The sequence below is a fragment of the Drosophila melanogaster genome, chromosome 2L (assembly GCF_000001215.4).
Source record: "Drosophila melanogaster chromosome 2L".
NCBI classification, from domain to species: domain Eukaryota; kingdom Metazoa; phylum Arthropoda; class Insecta; order Diptera; family Drosophilidae; genus Drosophila; species Drosophila melanogaster.
This window is the reverse complement of record NT_033779.5, coordinates 453,048-472,726: the sequence shown is the minus strand read 5'-3', so window position 1 is coordinate 472,726 and position 19,679 is coordinate 453,048. Positions and strand designations below refer to the sequence as shown.

Sequence of the window (19,679 nt, the reverse complement as noted above, 5' to 3'; positions counted from 1 at the left end):
TAAGGTCATATTTTTGGCAGTCTGGTTAACCATCGGTTATTTAGTTAACGGTAAACTAGCACGAAGCAAGTTCAATTAGCACCCCTTGATTGCGTTGGTTCTTAGCGTTTACGCGAGCATTCTTTAAAAATATCACAGATATGTCTGTACAGGAAGAAATCGGAGTGCATTAAAAAATAAGTGGTTGAGGTCACTTTAAAGGGTTCCTGAAACTAAGTATGGGAAACGAAATACCCGTGGTATATCTATGGCATTGCCTTAAAACTACGCAAAAAGGTTTCATAGAACATCTTAACCTAGATTACACATAGGCTAACCAATATTTTTCTTTCCGTGTAAAAGAAGACACCCCCTCCAACCACCTGTGAGAGCTATCTCTCTCACACGCCGAGAAAGAAAGAGAGCGTAGCTTTTTTTCTCGTTTTCTCGCGTTGCGAATTAGCACTCATCCGCCGTGTGTGCTTTTACCGTTTGTCGAATTGCTCACTCGCGTTTTTGTTTTCGAAGAGAGCGGACGTGCACGGACGCGTTTACGCTGGCACATCGCATCGCTCGGTTACGTTCTGGCGTGTTTTTTTCTGTTTGTCGCGTTGTTATTAACTTTTGTATTTTACTACCACTACGGAACGTTGTATAATTTCTGTTTCTGTTCTCCAGCGTTTACGCGCCGCTTTTTTGCCTTTTTGCCACCTGTACAAGTGTGTGCTGAAAAAAAGATACACAGTTTGGGAAATAGAGCGTTTTCAATGCCGGCTTTAAAGTGTGTGTTTTGTTGACGTTCCCAACTGTCATATCTAATTCGTGCCAACAGTCCGAGGAAATAGTAATAATATAAGTGGAAGAGCGAAGCAACAGTGCAATTGAATATACATACTTACATTTGTGTTTATCGTTATTATCAGCGTATATCGCTCATACGACGTGTGTTACCTTGAAAGTAAAGCGCCAAACTTGGTTCACCTATCGTGTACCTATTCCACATAATTTCTATAATTTCTCCCTGTGTATGTTTGAGTGCGTAGCCGAATATTAAGTGAAGTACATAAGCAACAACAAGCCACAGCACCAAGCACATCAGTTACTATTAAATTATATTGCAAGTTACAAGCTGGGGGAGCAAAAAAGAAAAAAAACAACAACAAATAATCAAGCGAAACAAGGCGAAAAAATACACAACAAAATCAAACAATAACAGTAAAGGCAGCGAAGAGAACATTTAAGTGAGCAGCGACTGCGCCGTAGACGTCAACTGCGACAGCGGCTGAGGGTGCAGCAGAATTAACAACAACAGCAGGGAAAATAGACCCAAAATGTCGAAAAACTGATGAGGTTCGTGCACAAGCAAAAATAATTATTATTTTTTAATATTATCAACGTTTAATAAACGAAATAAAATACTCAAAGTTGCTTTGAAGCAACTGCTGACTTGGATCTAAATTTTATTTAAATGATTACATTTATTTTAATCTCTTTTTCTGTTTTCAATTCAATGTTTTCAAAAAATTCAATTATTTATGTTTTCGGTAATGTACTTTGTTTTAAATATCTGTGTAAGTGTGTCGAGTATGTGCGAGTGTGTGTGAATACGTGGTTTATTTGCTGCTTGAGTGCATACGCTTCCCCTCCCCATCTCTCACCATAATCGAACGTTCTTTTTTTTTTGTTTTGCTGAGTGCGGCTTACGCTGCTGGCGTCGCTGCCTGCGCTAACGTCGCCGACTTGGGTGCTCTACTTTATTCTCTTCTTTGGCATTTTTGTTTTGCGGCAACGGCAACAACAAAGTCGATTACAACGACAGCCCCAAAAAGCGCCACACAGACAGCAAAATAATAACGCCTGTCCCAAAAGGTTCGACCAAAATGTACCCCTTTAAATAGGCAACCCTTTTCACTCGACTATTTCTCGGCAGCTGATATCTTATAGTTCTCGAGACGAAAGAGTATTTGCAATACTCATATACTCAAATTGCACTAGGACGACATTTATACGGTATTTTTAACTCGGTATAACTATAATTTTTTTTTGATTTTCATACCGTGTATGTTCGAGTCGTTATTTTTAACTTGAACGCAATTTGGGGAAGAAGTTGATATTCTGCCTTCCCCTATCTATGCAGGGTATTACATCAACAACAATAAAAGTGTGTTGACATTTTTTTGTTTTTTTTTTTCGATTTTTTACGTCTGTTTTGCTCTATACGTTATGGCATGTGTGTGCGAGTGTGTGTGTCGCTGCCGAGCTATGGGCTGCGGGTGGTGGGAGAGGGTGGTGGGTGGTGGTTTGGGGGCGCAGTCCATGGCAGAAGCTCTAGTCGAGGGCTACGTGTTTAAATTATCAAGCCGAGCTTGTCATCGCCACACGCACGAACATCAAAACTACTGACACACATACGAGTGTGCATGTTAACGTTCGAATGCCCGATATACATATGAATGTTTGTATGTATGTAGTACATACTAAGTGTATATATAGATTTCTATATATGATTGAAGTGAGTTTGCCGGCTGGCAGTTGAATCGCATCGACATTTGAATTTTGAGTTGCCGTCGGGCAATCATAGAATGTATGACAGGCGGCCGAGCCTATTGATTTTCAATCAATATTTTGTCGTGGCCACATAACACTCAGATATTTACAGAGCCATACAGTGGGGGTCAAATTAGTAGTATTACAGGCTAGTTGTTCAAAACGTGTCATGGTGAATGAAAAACCAATATATTTGAAGTATATTATTTGAACTATCTGTGATCCCTTTGAATACGTACATATATTTTATAATATTTTATATTTGAGTGTCGAACTTATTCCATACTAAGATTCGTTGTGATATGATTAGTAGTCCCGCACAGTAAAGTAAGTAATAACCACACATTTGTCAAAATAGACGCTCAGTAGGTATCATTGAAGCCGCACTTGTACTTCTTCGCATTGCTAATAATTAAGATAAGATAAACATTTAAATGATACTATTAAGATACTGTAATGTGTTCTTAAGGGCAGTCTCAAAATAAAAAGCATACTTGATCTTCTAATGGCATACAAGGCGCATACTTGATGTCAAATCTTACATGAAAGGTTAATGGGATTAAAGTAGCTTATTGTAAACGTAGATATACCATTGCCCGAGCATAATTTTAGGCAAAGATAAGCACCCAAACATCCAACACCCAAAGTGCGGGCTGCTTACCCTTTGGAGTGGCATAAATTAGCGCAGATTCAAACTGTTTTTATGGACCTACTCGGACGGACTGACTTCCACAGCTGTTTGTTTTTTAAACGACGACACCAAGTTTCTGCCTTTCTTTCGGCGTTTTCGTCGTCGCTGGCTTCTATCTGCTATTCGATTTTCTTGAATTTGTTTTGCATTTGAATGTGGAATTGGGAATTGCTATAGCTTCTTCGACTGGGTCGGAGGCCTCTTCTTTCCACCGCCCTTTCTTCGCGTTTCACCTTTGGAGACTCCGCACCGCATGTGCTATACATACATATATACCGATGTATGCAAAACAATCGGGGAGCTGAAGCCCCACTGTGGCTGCGCCGTCGGCGTCTCAGCCGGCGTAATCGTCGCTGCTTTTTATTATCATTTGATTGCGTTGCTTTATGATTGCCCGTTGTTGCTGCTTGTCGCCTATTTTATTGTTGCTTTTTTCAACTTTTTTCCACTTTTTCTAGCTTTTGCTTTTTGCCCATTTGCTGCTCATTGTTTATTTCAATTCTCCTTTTTGGCTGCCCTCTCTGCACAGGAAGAAATGCCCTAGATCGTTTCAGATTTTGATTTTAATAAACTGCAGCTATGAATTCATAATTCACTGTATCTGTTCTTCGTTTGTTTTAAATTCTTGAAGACATATACCATTCATATTGCAGCGATGTCTATTTAAATCCCCTTTCTTTCTGTGCATCGCCCCTTCCTCCAGTTCTTTTACCACAACAGCAGATTTGTTGTTGTCGCTAGTTTACTTGTTTACTGAATTTACTTAATTTGTTTTTGCGGTCGGTGGCTTAGCCCTATTTAAGCAACTCTCACTCCGCCGTTTTCCAGGGCCTGTCACCTCCTGGTGGAAAGCCATCGGCTCGATGCACTTTTCCGATCATTTCGGTTGCTCGAAGCGTCTGTTGTTATTATTTGTCACGCTTCAGCATCGAACTGGAAATGGGAAGTAGGGAAGAAAGGAGTTGCAAACAACAAAATTGGAACGCTAATGGGAGCGTGGAGCTGTCATGTTTGCTTATGAGCGGCGGCTTCATTTCCGCCCGATTCAGGACTACGGACCGGGACGCAGTCGAACGGGAGGAGGTGTGGGAACTGGAGCTGTCACATGTCTGGCAAAATGCTTCGGGAGCGCCTGCACTGACAGACCCTGTAATTGGTCTCAAGGAGGGGTGTGCTGGAACGAGGGGGAAAAATATGCATATTTTATTAAGGCTTAGTTATGTATATTTATGAAAGAAAAACGGAGGAACTTGCTGAACTTGCACACTTCTTAAAACCTTAGATGTGTTCATATAATTGAAGCATTGCAAGTACGATTTTTCTTTCAAATGTATATAGCAGGATTAAGGTGAGATTGAGGCGGTGTTGCTTTTCCTTTTCGCAGTTCAATTCTTTCCCGCTATTTTGTGCCCGTTTTCTTCTCACCACGGCAACCACTTGTTTTCCCAAGCACAACAACAACAGACACACAGCTACAAACCCGGAACTTCCCTTGGAAGGTCCACACAACTATACTCGCCCATTTGTTGTTCGTTGCCTACTTCTTTCCTGCTTTTTCATTATCCACACCCTTCTGGGGCATTTTCCCTTTTGCCGTCTGCGTCGGCGCAGGCGGCGCTGCCGGCGTCGCTGCCAATGTCAGCCTCGACGTCACATTCCTCGGCTTCATCAGCTTCAACAGATGAATAAGTTTTTGGTGGAAAGTCGCACGCGCTGTCACGCCTCCTTCTCGTAAAAATAACTGCAGTCCTCAAAGTTTCATAATTAAAACAAAAGCAACGCTGTGTGGGGAGTCCCCCACACCCCCACACACACTAGCACGCAGCGTGTCCTTTCCTAGTGTGCGTACATTTTTGTTCCGGTGTGTTTGTGTTAGCCCGCCTTTTTCATTTGCCCAACATATGGCAGCATAATTCCTCGCATTTCGGGTAAGAATTTAATGAAAGCTGCCTTGAATTTAAATGTACATACTTAACGGCTCTACACTTGATATTTCTACGAATTTTTGTGTACATTTCATTTAATAACCTCTCAACAGATTACCAAACATGCTCATAGAATCTAAAAGTATTAACGGAGAACTTTCATAGAATCTTGCTCATAGAATCTAAAAGTATTAACGGACAACTTTCCTTACGTTTATTAATAAACGCACTTTACTTTATAATACCATTAAGGTATATAATGTATAACTAGTTTCGTGTTTGTCTTGCACTTTATACTTGAATTAATTGTAACATTAACACATTTGTACTTTCCATTCGAACGTGGCACAGCAAACTCATTTTATTCAGCTGCGTTGATCTCCGATACCATCGTACCCTTGGGCGTATACGCAATGCGATCGAATTACGACGGTGCCGGGCTTTCCGAATGCTCGTACAAGTAAATGGGATGGCGAACTGAACTTCTTTGATTACCATTTCCCCTTTCGGTTTGACGACTCCAATCATGATTTGCATGGCGATCCCATTTCGATTAAAGTCTCCAGTCGCCGTCGACAATCCGGCCATCGCGATCTCATTTATTCCGGATGGTCGCTTCACGCCCAATTAGACTAAAAGCCCGGCCCGAATCGAATCGAACCGAGAGGCAGAGGTCGATTATCCGGAGCCGACTGCCGGGTCATCAATAATATTCGCGCTGACGAAAGTGAATTATCATAATGAATTCCAGTTCGCCACTCGCCGTGCCCGGTGTACTATACTCCGTTTTAATTTTATTCTGTGCGCGGCGCTCTTTGTTTCCAATTGTCCATTTGTTCAATTGTCCGTAGTGCAAACCATGTGGCTGCCGGCGGACAGTAGTTGTCCTTACGGATGGAACTGTCCCTGGTCCTCGCAGGTGGTCGTCAATGGACTGTGGATGAAGTTGCCGACCGGCTATTACGAAGGTTCCAAGGGGAAGAAGGGTACGGATTCGATACACTTCAAACATTTAAAGCGTATAAATAACTGTCGATTTTTTAAAATGAATTCTTGAATATATGATGTGCACATTTTGATCACACCGATGCCATATCAGCCTTTAGGCTCAAGCCTTAGCATAATTATACATCATCTTATCGAGAGTTTAAAGGTTCAACGTGATTTTTAAAGACAACCGCTCTTATCGACGTGCAAATATACTAAGAATCATAAGGCTTTCGTTGAAAACCTCAAACGAAATACAGATTTCAATATGGTTTCACTGCTTTTTTGGGTTCATTTGGGTCCTGATGGCTTACTGTAGCTCGTGATCGCTTACTCCACATTGACTCCTCTGATTGTTTTCAGTGTGCTAGTCGTGTAGTACCTTACAGGTATTGATGATTAAGGAGCGAGGTTCTATTGGCTTCTAGCAATTATCTGCGACAATTATTGGTTTTTCCCAGTGTGTGAGTGTTTGTGGCCCACTTTACGGTGGGCGTAGACATTGAGTGGGCGTGGAAAGGGGTTCGATTGTTGTTGCTACCATTGCTCTTTGCATTGTCCATCCCTTCTGCCGGCGAGTGCGTGCGTCTGTGTGAGTGGCGGGGTCAATCATTAATATTTCATGAACATTCCACATTTCCATTTCACAAAGCTGAGGAGCGCGTTTTATTTTGTAGTCCCTGTCTGTAATACACACAGACAAAAAATTCGTAGCTCTTTAGCATTCAATTGATTTAAAACTATAGATAAATAGCACATGTTAAAGTAGTACTTACTGCAGTGACTAAGCGTATATATGGTAAAAAACTTTGATTTAGCAAAGGATCGCAAGACATCTTCTTAAAGTGCTCTCAATGAAAGTCATGTATTGTCTCAAGTTTTTCTAAGTGCGGCTTACCCCACCTCACTGCATCCTGACATCAAAACCCCACTGACACACTTGCTACGAAGGACTACAAAGGACCTGCGTGCCGTTGAAGACCACATTTAATGACCAACAAAAGCGAAATTGTCGCGGGGGCGTCGAGAGGTGTATGTTGTGGGGCTTTCCATTTTACATTTAAATGCCAGAGAATAATTGCTTTTCCCTGTTCGCCGTGTTGCAGACCTTTAACCATTGCGAATGGCATTCTAGAATGCAACCGGTTGAACGAAAGGGAAATCCTAAAAAGACACAAAAAACGTTTTGGATGTGCATATGGTACATATGTATATTTCCATAGTAAAAGTAAATGAGGTAATTATAAACCATTTGGGCTCTTATTAACCACTTAAAGTAATTCTTACGGATTTTAAATAAGTAATGCAGCCCTATTGCATTGATTGCAATGATACCACCTGGATTATTGGTCTTCACATCTTCAAATATTGGTTTTGAAATTTCCATACCCTCATATGGTCTGTGTTAGTCAAAATTCAAATATTGTCCATCAGTCAAACGACCTAGATCGCTTTTTGTGCCCAACAATTTCGAAAAGGGGTTCACTCAACATTATTTTTATATCAATGACATGTGAATTTTAAAAAAGTTGAAAATTGAAATTGGAATCTTTCTTCGCTTGAATATAGACTAACTGAACCTATATAATTAATTTATTTAGCTTTTCTATTTGCATTGACTTTATCTTAAATTCCAACATAATTACCTCTTTGCAGCCAACAAGATGCAAGCGGTCATGGACACGGCCGCTATGGCCATTGCCATGGGATCGTCCGGTTCCGGATCCGTATCCGGGCTTAGCTCCGGCTCCAGTTCCGGGCCGGGCAGCAGCAGCAGTGGGAGCAGCAGCAGCGGATACGGAAGCGCCACGACCACGCCCACCAGCGGCGGCCACTACGACAATTCGCCCACCTCAATGCCAATGGCCACCATAGCGACAGTGGCTCCGTTCTACAGCGAGGCGCTGACATCGCTGGACGCGCAGCAAAGACAGCAACAGCAGCAGCAGCAGCAACAAAATCCAAGTCACTATTACCCACAGAACTATGGATACGGAAATTCCCTGCCCCTGGATCCCGCCTACAACTACAGTGGAGCTCCGTACAACTCGTACAGCAGCGGAGCAGTGGGACAACAATTGTCTGGAAACAGTTACCCCGTAAGTGGAACTCGCTACGAAAAGCTCACTCCCGCTGCGGGGGCCAAGTATGGAGGAAATCCAATTGGCGCAACCGGTACGGGTATCAAGCCGCAGGCTACGGCCACACCCTTCTACGCCCAACCGCTTTCCGGAGGTGCAGCAGGCTCCGGCGGTTATGTGAGCCAGTCGAATGCCGCGTACGATCCGTACAAGTACAAGATTCCCTCCGCTCAGGCTGCAACGCATCCGATGATGCCGAGCAATATGGCAGGCAGTGCTGTTCCGGGTACATCGTATGGACTACCCCTAAATCCTGGAGCCGTTCCCCAAAAACAGACGCAGATGTCGCAACAGACACAGCTAACCCAACTGGAGCCAAATTATGCGGCCATTAAGCCTAGTAGAAGCTATCAGGGAATGTCCACAGCTGCGGTTTACGGCGGAACTGGCGGTAACTCCAGTGGAGTGATGAATAATCCCACGTCAGCGCAATATTACGACAAGTACGGAATGGCCATGTCCATGTACTCGCCAAATGGCGGCTTACCCATGTACAGCCAGCCCGATATGGGTCCCGACTCAGCCGGGCTGCAATCTTACAGAAAGCCCACCAACAACTGTCATTGGGGAGTGGACTACAATTCGCCCAACTATCGATCTCTGCCACCGGCGACAGGTCCCAACAGCACTTACCATCACCCCCATCCTGCTCCCGGGCCTGGACCTGGACCCGGACCTGGACCCGGACACGGAACCATCAATAGCGAACTATATTACGGGTCCACGAAGTACGATAAATACGGAAGCACCGGAGTATCGCCATATGTCAGCAATCCGTATGGGGTTCCTTCGATTACGCAATCCTATGCCAGCAGAAATTTGTGGTCAGGTACGGAGAACGCGCCTTTAAGTTCCCGCCAGAATTGTTGCTCGCAGGGATACCCCTTGAACCAGCAGAACTGTTATTACCCGAGGGGCAATGGTTATGGATATGGAACATCAGGAAGCGCTCCGCAATCGCAACCTCAATATCCGGGAACTGGACCTCCCGCCGCTGCCATGAAGCTCAAGCATCCGACTGATATGTACGTGGGCCACGGCCCCTACGAAGCCACGCCCAGTCAACTGGGCTATGGATATAGCCCACAGGCGCTGTCAGGTTCCACCACATCGAATAACCTGAACAACCAAAGATATACGGCGCCAATGGGGTTGGGAATGGGCGGCATGGGAATAGGTATGGGCATGGGCATGGGAATGGATCCCGGGAGCGGCGGCTACTACAATGATCTGAGTCTCAACACCTTGGACAGCTATGTTTCTCCTACGATGCCCCAGCAGTCCTTGCGAACACAACCCTATCAGGATTATCGCAAGAGATCTGGAATTGTTGGTCCGACCTCCTCGGGAAATTGTTATCTTGGACAGACTGGAAATTCAGTTGGCGGATCCCTCACCAACCTCGATGCCCAAGTAGAAAACTATGTGGGCTTCAATCTCCACGCCGCGGCACCCTCCAACATAACTTACACTGTGGAGTCGACGAAAGGTACCCAGAATTACAACATTCGCGACTTTCTCTCCACGTGGAAGGTTGACGACGAAGATGAAACAAGTGCTGTTCTTGAGATGGATCCTCCGGCTGTGGCGGTGGTGGCACCAGTACCTAGCACACCCAACTTTATGTACGAATCTCTGCCACCGACAGGACCTCAAGCCACAGCAGTCGTGGATCATCAAGGCATTAATTTACCAGACATAATTATAGACATCGAAAAGGCCAATGGAAACGGCAGTGGTCCCGTGGACGATTCCTTTGGCAGTTTCGATGTGGAGAAGGAACTGGATGAACTGCGTCTCAAAACGAATGCCTCTGACCAACAACCCGTTAACGAAAGCGATGCCTTGGCGGAGATCCTCCGACAACCAGACCCTGATTCATTGATCGAACAATCCGCCGACCCTCCCATGCCCAGTCCCATTCTTAACTGCAATGAGTCCTATGAAAATTTACCACAGCCTCCTGTCCCTATGGACTTCGATCAGAACAACAGCTCCAACTCAAACGAATCCACCTTTGCTAAGGAGTACGAGACCTTCATTCACAAAATCGATGGTTCCGAGAGTGATCCCGGAGAAGCGACTGGCCGGGTTGAAGGAGAGTATAGAGAGAATCCGAAAAGATTTAAGTTCTATAAAAGAAAGCGCAGAACCACAGATCCCCAGGATAGGTTGGATCAAAAGGATGAAGAACAACAGGTGGGTATTTGTCAAAATCAAAATGAAATCTCTCTCTCGGCTAAAACTTTGGCCAGAGCCAGTAAAAAACTTCTGGCAAAAAAACGACGAAATCGCATTAATTTGCTCAAGATCTTGGAATTCGAGAGCCCAAAAATAAAATATCGTCATTACTTTAGGATACTAAAAGTCTTGCGAAAGAAAACCGCCTATAGTAAAAACAGAGAACTCCGATCCATCCTGATGAAGAAGCAGTTAAACATTTTAAAAGAGAAACGGCTGCCTCTGATCAAGAGGCTGATGAAGAAATACGATGCGACCCCGGATCTGCGTAATCCCCCTAGTCTCAAAGGACTGAGTGTCTCGGCCTTGAATTCTTCCGAATTCAGAAGCAGTATATTGAGTGGAACAGATCGGGAGACGGTCATCAAGAGTGCGTATAGCTACAAAGATAAGACTGAGGAAGTTCATGAAGAACCAAATCTGGAGGAGCAGGGCATGGACACCAGCTCCCTGGAGCTGCAGTCAAACTTTAAGGGGTTTGATGATATCGAAAATACGAACATGTCTCCAAAAATTAAATTGAGAGTGGAACTGGACGACGAGGGAAGCGAAAAGAGCCCTATCAAAAGGGCAGTGGAGCATGAAGTTCAAAATAAGGAGGAGCAAATACAAGCGTGGCTGAAAAATAGTGTGGTACCCACCCCAGAACCAGAAATTGAAGCTGAAATCCCAAAACAAGAGGCTGGTGTAGCGGAGTCGTCATCTTCGTCATCTTCTTCAAGCTCGAGCTCTAGTAGTTCCAGTTCGGATGAAGACTCCAGCAGCTCGAGCAGCCAGGAAGATGAAGGCGTTTCGTCAAGTAGCAGCAGTTCCAGCAGCACCAGTTCCCTGAGTTCTTTGGCTGGAGAAGAAAGCGACTTTAACGAGCTGGCCGCCCTGGAAAAAGAACTCTCCCAATCACAAACCGGAGAACACATGGGGGAGCTCTCTCCGCGGGAGATGATTGTCAAAAAGGAGACCCCTGAAAAGTTACACCAAGAAGTGGAGGTCTCCAACCACGATATTGCCAAACTGAAGCAGATCCTGGAAAGCGATGGCGAAGCAAAGCCAAGTGACCTTAGTAAGATTGCCTTAAATAGTTCCTTAAAATCAAATGAGTTAGTCGTAAGAGAGGAAATGGAAACTGACCTTTTAGAAGCATCCGAATCTCCCGATAGATGTGGTTCTGCTCCTACTCCCCGAGAACTAAGTGTCGAGGAGGCGCTGGCGGAAATGTATCAGCTTTCAGATCTCGAGGGCAAGGAGGAGGACGAGGAGCCGAACACCAACGGTCAGGATGTACTGCTAATCAATCTGGCCGAGATATTTGACTCCAGCAGTGATCTCTATGTGGTACAGTGCGACATGAACGAGAACATCCTGGGCGTGGTGGCCAATGAGGATCAGGAGGCCGAGGTTCAACCCAATCAGGCTAGTCTTGGTCAGGTGAGTCCCGCGGCGGAGGAGCAGGCCGACACTCTGCAGCTCATCCAGTTGTTGGCCGAGCCCCAACCAGAATTCGATGCTACGCCACTAATACATCACGAGGAGGTAATTCATGATGAGAAGCCTGATCCGCAAAAGGATCGGCGAGAGTTGCTCAAATATCTGCATGGGAAGTATGTACAGAGTCGGATAAGTCGCTTCTACCACGCCCATCGAGTCCTGCGGAAGTACAAGCGCCAAAGAGCAGGGAAGAAGCGTCTCGGGAAAGTCAAATAGGATTGCAGCTTCTACCAAAGATATTTCTGGTCCCTGGACAGGATCAGATGTGTTCGGCTCGTCGAAAAAGGCGATCGAGTCGAAAGTAAATAAAAGAAACACCACACGTACACTTTAGATACACCACAAAACAAGAAAACTAAAGATATGGATGCAAAAGCAGCTACACTTTACAGAATCTCAAGACTTTTTTTAACATTTGGATTTATTTAAGGAAACGAAATGTAGCGTAATATAGTCATTTTAGGAAAATCATAATTTTTAAGCTTTTACGATACTTATTTTAGAGTACCATATATATTTTAGATATCTGTGCAATATTTACATGGAAAATGTCGTGTTTATCTGGAATGCGCGAATTCGAATCTCGATGGGTAAAGCATGAGTAAGCAGCGTTAGACAAAGGGTTAACCGGGGGTCAGTCGGGGAGTTTTGGGGTTTCTGTCCGAGTCGCGTGCAATTAACCAGATACATACATACTTTATCGGCTAATGTATCAGCGTTTTACTCGCTCAGTGAGTCGAGCCAATTTAAAATGCTTTTCGCCAAAGGTCAGGCCCAGATTGAGATACATTCGCAATATAACTTATACACATATATCGGGGGGGAATATTTGCGATTCCAGTTGCGTGTTAGCCTTGGCGTAAGTTGGCGGACATAAAAAACCCGCCCAATGCCACCCACTTGTAGCTTAAATTTTTGCCACCAAATGCAGCCTAGACCAAAAACTAAAAGATTTACTAAATACATCTGTTGCAATTGTTTGATCTGTTAGTAGCCGAAGACTTTGTTTTAGTGCAATTATTTGTTAGGTTCCTAGAGCAATTTGTTGTGTTTATTTTAAGATTACGGGAATTACGAAAATTGTTAAGCTTTGGCTTCGTACACCTAACCATTGAGCCCAATTCCCGTATCGACAAGGAAATCGAAGGGTTTCTGTTTCATAAGACCCATCCCTAATTGATGCTTTGCGCATACGGCGACTTTGGGGCATAGCCAATCACAAATCCAGACCGGCTATCGAATTTGGCATGGTGGCCTTAAGGAATTCTCAACGCCCGACATATGCAAAATGCGGATGAGAAAAACAATATTCCAAGGGCAATGCCAACTATGAAATAGACTTGGATGCTGGTCTAGTCTTAGAATCCTAGCCCACAGCAACACTAAACTAAAAATGTTATCTTATTCTATAACCGAGACCACCTAGATGTCTTTTTCTCGTAACACATTCCAAAGGACCAAACATTTTGAAACTAATACATTTATAATGTCTAGCTAAGCTTCTAAATGTATGTTCATTCGTTGGTAACTTTTACGACTAAGTAATACGCTTAATTTTAGTACAAACAAAATACAAAGTGCAAGAGCTAGCCCACTAAATGGAGTAAAAATGTTAGCAGTAACAATAATATTTATTGCGCAATATGTAAATACATACCATCCTTTGCCACTCCACACATTCCACAATGAATATAACATATATGTCTGTAACTCTATACTTTTAAATCGGAGGTTTTCACTGTACCTTAGCTTTAAGATTTGTGACTTTATCAATGTGAGTGTCTTTGAGCAAACAAAACAAAAGAAATGATATACGAAATCCAAAAAAGAAAAATAAATGTTTTATGTAAATGTTATTCTGTGAGTTGTGAGTTTTGGCTTCAATGGTTTTTTTTTTTTAGCAAAAAGGTAACGAACGGAATAATATTTGATAATAATCTGATATCTGATAATATTTGATAATATGAATGATTACTAAAGCAAGTCCATTAAATAACCATTATTTTTTATTGTACAGAAATATTGCAATTTATTTTGTAGAATTAAAAAAGAATAGCACAGTTCACAAATCTAGAATTTGCAGGCTAAAAGTAAAAATCCAACTTTTGGGGCTATGTTGGCGACCAGACCTCCGCTCATTCAAGGTCATTCAATATCCTCATAATATGTAAGATCAACTGTAGTTGAACTCTGGCTTTGGTATCGTTTCTTGGATCTCCTTTTGAAGGCCCTTTGGTCACTCCATCTGCCGGTCAATCAATCCAATCTACTCTTTGAAAGCTCGACCATAGTCTCCACAATGCGATCATCTGTGAGCGCACCCAGTCCAGACCCAGTGCATCACTCGAAGTAGCGCTTCTTGAGGTCCGGTGGATAGGTCACGTAGATGTAGTGCTCGTTCTGACCCAGACCCGCCTCCTGCTGCACAATCTCGTGCGTGGAGGCAGAGGCACGAAGGGATTGCTGCGAGGAACCCACATGGCGATGCCTCGTTTCCAGCGGCCGCGGATGCGTGTTGTAGTGACGCTGTGTATCGCCAGGAGCTCCAGCGCCTTGTCCCGATCCTGATCCAGCCACTATGTTGGTGGCAATCTGGCGAGAGGAGCTACTTGTATAGTCGCGTCGGTCTAAAATGTCCTGTGGGTAGGCCAGGCTCGTCGAGTGACGATGTTGCAGGTGGGGATGCTGTCCCGAATGCTGCACCCGATGGTGCAACGGCGTGTTGGCGTTGGAGGAGCTGCTGCGAACGGCCCCTTGGGTGGGCGTGCCCACTGTTGGCCCCACCGGACGCTGATCGGCGATGTAGTGCCGCGGACTGTGGCGATGATACTGAACCTGCTCCGGGTACAAGTCCCGAACGGATGCTGCCTGCTGCTGCTGTTGCTGCTGCTGTTGGTAATAGTACTGCTGCTCCTGAAGCAGGTGCTGCTGTTGCTGCTGCTGACCAGCTATCCCGCCGGCGTCCAGGTCGAGGTCGTGCCGCGTGGCATAGTCCACATGGTAGTGATGACCCGCTGCTGCTCCTGGCATGTAGATGCTCCCGCCGGCGCCGATGGATCCCTGGCCGTAGTAGTGGTTCGCGTTGATTGTCGTTTCTTCGGAGCTGAAACAGGTGACTTGGGTTCGCTCAATCTCAATGGAAGAAACAGGTGGCCAGGACACACTTACTCGAACAGGATCCAGATAATGTAGTAGCAGAAGCAGATCCCAGTGGAGAGTACGAAGATCAGGATCACGATTAGACCCCAGGGAAAGGCTCGGGGCTCCAAGGGACCATCCTCCCAGTATCGATCGCAAGTCAAGTACCAGCACACCGCCTTGTTCATTTCATCTGCGGGCATGAAAGGTTATCAAGTATAATTCTGATTGGCATAAGCGTAAAGTGCACGAACCTTCCATCTCCTTGAAGGCCTGATCCGACATGGACAGCAGCAATCCCCCGATGCAGCTCCTTAGCAGGATCTCGCAGCGGTTCTTCAGCTTACTCAACTCCTCCGGCTTGCAATTGGCTCTGGCCTTGTTTCCGTTTCCATTAGCCCCCGATCCCTCCTCCGTTTTGACCTCATCAGCGGACTGGCCACTGCCCTCAGGTTGTCCACTCCCCTTTTCGTCCTCCTCCTCGCCGGTCTCGTTCTGCCTGCTGGCCTCCGGATCCGCTGCCGGCTTTAGGTGCGCCTTCCCCAGCTCCTTAAGCTTGTTAAGCAGCTTCTCGCCCGCCGACCTGGGCCTAGCCGCCGACCCGTCCTCCGGCGATGGATCTAGGCGAAGGGGATTGGCTGTGGTGGATGCACGATCTCGGGGATGGTGGTGGGATTGGGGATGTGTTCGCTCACCTGCCGGTGACTGATTCTGCTTGCTGGCCTGGCTTGGCTTGTCTTGAAGTAATTGACGATTTTGTACTTTGGCGGCACGCGAGGCACCCAATGTGGAAGTTCTAGAAAGGATTGAGGCGTCATATGACTGATGGCAAATACAAGAGCAACAAAGCCGAACGAACACACCTAGGTATTAAGCTCAAGTAGGCAGCATTCGCTTTGGCCAACGCGGAGTTCTGGCCCAGGGAGTCGCCCCAGACCTCGATGTCCGTGACAATGTGCTGGTCACCAAACTTCAGGCTAGATGCGTCCTCCGTTTCAAATACCTCACACCGCATAATGTCGCAGAAGTCGGCCAGGCAAACGGCATCCTCCGCCTGAAGAATTCAAGTGGAATTGGAGATATCAGTACACTAGAACTAAACCTCTCTCTAAATAGTTTTTTACCTCATTGATGATGCTCTTGTGGCGTGTGTCGAAATGTAAGTCCAGATGCTTCTCCTGGTAGAAGCTCTTGCCACATTTCCTGCACGTCCACTGAGTAGGTCGATCCCTCTGCTTGGCATCCTGGCGGGGGGCAAAGACATCCCGGAACGGATGGAGCGGGCACTCCAGCGGCAGCTTCACCTTTAAGTTGATTTGTCTCGGTAAGGCAGGTTTGAATCGAGGGAACTCCGATGTAGTGGACTTACCTGATGCTTGTCCAGAATGGGAGTCCATTTGGAGCGCACTATTTTGCGCACCAGTCGGCTGTTATCTCGCGAGCAGAGGATTCTGATCACATTCGTGGGTGGCCATGGTATTAGCAGCAGAAAGTAGACCAGTGCAATCTGAAAGTGTTTTAATTGGGTCTCTAGATTTGGCATGAAACCAGAACATACAACGTAGCCCAGCACGCAACTTTGCCGGCTGACCTAAAACCACCCTCCCTTTCTTTTTTGGGTCACTTAAAGTTGAAGGGAGACCCTCGCAGAAAATCGATAGCGAAAAAACTGAATGAAAGGGGTGGGCAGTTGCGTCTTCGCGGAACACGAAATCCGTGGGACGGGAACTGAAAAGACTGCTCGGAGGAGTTGCTCGCGACTCACCTCGAAATTATGATATTTAGGCGACATTCATACTATGTATTTATGGTCGTTGTGCTGTTGGTGTCTTGTTTTTTCGGTCTAGAAATCCTTTTTCTAGTTCTCCTTTTCCAACTCAACTTCACTTTCCAATGCGAGGTATGAAGTAAAGGATGGTAGGCAATAATATCTTTTAGCCTTGCCAATGACTGGTTTTTTCGGTTGTGGGTTCTGCTTTCTGATAAAATAAATAATAAAGCTGGATCGAGCTTGTCCACGTCCGCACTGGTACAAATTTCTTCGCTCTCTAATGTGAATTCGCTACTTCCTGTAACGCTCTCCCGATTGTTCGCTCTCGGTTTTACTCCCGTTAGAACGTTGTCCTGCGCCAGTTATCGACAGCTGAGCCAAGGTTGCAATAATGCAGCCTATCGATTGTCTTAATATAATAGTTTTCAAATTAAATTATTTCTGAGACAATCAAAAAATCCCTTTTAAAAACAGTAAATCAAAAATAGTAGCTTCCGCAAAGTTGTATATAATTTAAATCCGCTTTATTTTGTGGGGGTTGGTTTTTGTTGCAATTCCTTTTTGTCGGCAGGAACCGCCTTAATAGTTCCCTCTCATTACACTTTTGCTATTTTACAAAATTCTAAACTAAAATTAAATTGTTTTCGCACAACTTTTTTGAACAAAGTCATCTCTTGAATTAGGGGCGTTCCCAAATCAAAGTCGCCCTGTTAGTTAGGCATTTAAAAACTAGAGTACAGCCGGCGAGCACTTTTATTGGGGATGAAACATGGGTATTCACAGTCCATTGTATATGCGATTGATGGAGGATTGGTCGAGTATTTTCTTGAGCGCTAGAATTAGAAACGTTTATTAATGAAACAATTACTCTTGTGATAATGTATATGCTAACCTTCCTTGTCCTCCTCCGTAAGATCCTTCTTGGGGAACTCCACATCGAAGGTGATGTACAGGTTGCCGGTGAGGTTGTTGTTCTCAAAGTTGGGCATGCCCTCGCCCTTCTTGCGGATTCCTGCGCCAGTTATCGACAGCTGAGCCAAGGTTGCAATAATGCAGCCTATCGATTGTCTTAATATAATAGTTTTCAAATTAAATTATTTCTGAGACAATCAAAAAATCCCTTTTAAAAACAGTAAATCAAAAATAGTAGCTTCCGCAAAGTTGTATATAATTTAAATCCGCTTTATTTTGTGGGGGTTGGTTTTTGTTGCAATTCCTTTTTGTCGGCAGGAACCGCCTTAATAGTTCCCTCTCATTACACTTTTGCTATTTTACAAAATTCTAAACTAAAATTAAATTGTTTTCGCACAACTTTTTTGAACAAAGTCATCTCTTGAATTAGGGGCGTTCCCAAATCAAAGTCGCCCTGTTAGTTAGGCATTTAAAAACTAGAGTACAGCCGGCGAGCACTTTTATTGGGGATGAAACATGGGTATTCACAGTCCATTGTATATGCGATTGATGGAGGATTGGTCGAGTATTTTCTTGAGCGCTAGAATTAGAAACGTTTATTAATGAAACAATTACTCTTGTGATAATGTATATGCTAACCTTCCTTGTCCTCCTCCGTAAGATCCTTCTTGGGGAACTCCACATCGAAGGTGATGTACAGGTTGCCGGTGAGGTTGTTGTTCTCAAAGTTGGGCATGCCCTCGCCCTTCTTGCGGATTCTAGCGCCGGGCCACGTTACCTTCTCTCTCGTGACGGGCACCAGGTGTCCATCAAGGTGCTTGATCTCCATGGAGAAGCCGACAAGGGCATCCTGCAGACTGATGGTCACGTTCGTGTACAGATCATCATTCTTGCGCAGGAATCGCGGATGCGGCATTTGTTGAACCCGCACAATGAGGTCGCCGGGCTCCCCATCGATATGTGGCTCCCCCTCGGCCACGAACCTCGTCTCTTGGCCGTCGACCATGCCCTGTTCCACCTCGATCTCCAATGTGCGCTCCTCGTTGACTAGCTTCACGTTGGGACACTCGTCGCACACCGTCTGTTGGATCATCTGGAAGCGCCCGGGTCCAAGGTTCCGGGTGACCATCTCCTGGCGGCAGTTGCATTTCCTGGTGCCTGAGGCGGGTTTCGTTACAGGCTTGTTCCTCACAATTTCCACAAAGTTTCCGGAGTATAGCTCCTCCAGGGAAACGTACAAGTCCATTACGATATCGGCGCCTCGCGGAGCATCTTGCTGCTGGCCATCACCACCGAAGTGAAAGCCGAAGTCCCCAAAGAAGCTAGAGAACGGATCACCACCGTGATCCATCATGCCCTCCTTCTTGAGGCATTCCTCGCCGCAGCGGTCGTAGGTCTTCCGTTTGTCCGGATTGGAGAGGACTTCGTAGGCCGCTCCCAGGTCCTGGAACTTTGTGGAGGCATCCGGGTCGTCCTTGTTCTTATCCGGATGCAGCTCCTTGGCCAAACGGCGATACGCCTTCTTCACTTCGTTCGTGTTGGCGTTTTTCTTTACGTTCAGTATTTTGTAGAAGTCCCGGCCGGCAAATGACTCCTCCACCAGCAAGAGGGACAGCTGAATTATAACCAAGCACTTGATAAGCTGCATTTCGTTTTTGATCCTGTTTGATTCAGCAATTCATTCTTTTTAACCAGCTGATTCGAAATACGATTTTAAATGCTGGCAAAAGTGTAAAAAAATTGTAGTTGTCGCCGCTGGCAGCTTTGTTTGTGTGTGTGAGTCGTGGTCTGCGCTGATTGGTTGGCACTGTCGTTAGGGTTGTCACCACTTCTCTAACAGAACAGCTGTTTCGCATTACAGT

General features: G+C 45.2%; 3 protein-coding genes and 1 pseudogene across 6 annotated transcripts; 1 reads left to right on the top strand and 3 right to left on the bottom strand.

Annotated features, from left to right (window-relative positions):
* Positions 1–526: 526 nt before the first annotated feature.
* On the top strand, positions 527–13,851 carry CG4297 (uncharacterized protein). Of its 2 annotated transcripts, none has more exons than NM_134683.2 (2): positions 527–1,329; positions 7,786–13,851. In NM_134683.2, the coding sequence occupies exon 2, from the start codon at positions 7,794–7,796 to the stop codon at positions 12,210–12,212; it is 4,419 nt and encodes a 1,472-aa protein (NP_608527.2). In that variant the 5' UTR covers positions 527–1,329; positions 7,786–7,793; the 3' UTR covers positions 12,213–13,851. The 2 variants fall into 2 exon arrangements, with proteins under 2 accessions (NP_608527.2, NP_787959.2); NM_175945.3 differs by having other exon boundaries at positions 1,172–1,329.
* Positions 13,852–13,981: 130 nt separating this feature from the next.
* CG4133 (uncharacterized protein) lies at positions 13,982–17,196 on the bottom strand. 3 transcript variants are annotated; one of them, NM_001272897.1, is made up of 8 exons: positions 16,900–17,196; positions 16,504–16,641; positions 16,259–16,438; positions 15,998–16,188; positions 15,830–15,930; positions 15,389–15,754; positions 15,165–15,327; positions 13,982–15,099 (listed from the first exon to the last, which is right to left on the bottom strand). In NM_001272897.1, the coding sequence occupies exons 1-8, from the start codon at positions 16,924–16,926 to the stop codon at positions 14,337–14,339; spliced, it is 1,929 nt and encodes a 642-aa protein (NP_001259826.1). In that variant the 5' UTR covers positions 16,927–17,196; the 3' UTR covers positions 13,982–14,336. The 3 variants fall into 3 exon arrangements, with proteins under 3 accessions (NP_001259826.1, NP_001259827.1, NP_608526.1); NM_001272898.1 differs by having other exon boundaries at positions 13,982–15,112; positions 15,389–15,930; NM_134682.4 differs by having other exon boundaries at positions 15,389–15,930.
* A 217-nt stretch (positions 17,197–17,413) lies between these two features.
* Positions 17,414–17,973, bottom strand: CR43080 (annotated as a pseudogene).
* A 99-nt stretch (positions 17,974–18,072) lies between these two features.
* shv (shriveled) lies at positions 18,073–19,619 on the bottom strand. Its single transcript, NM_134681.3, has 2 exons — positions 18,457–19,619; positions 18,073–18,397 (listed from the first exon to the last, which is right to left on the bottom strand). Exons 1-2 carry the CDS (start codon positions 19,463–19,465, stop codon positions 18,342–18,344), a joined length of 1,065 nt encoding a protein of 354 aa, NP_608525.1. The 5' UTR covers positions 19,466–19,619; the 3' UTR covers positions 18,073–18,341.
* Positions 19,620–19,679: the final 60 nt, after the last annotated feature.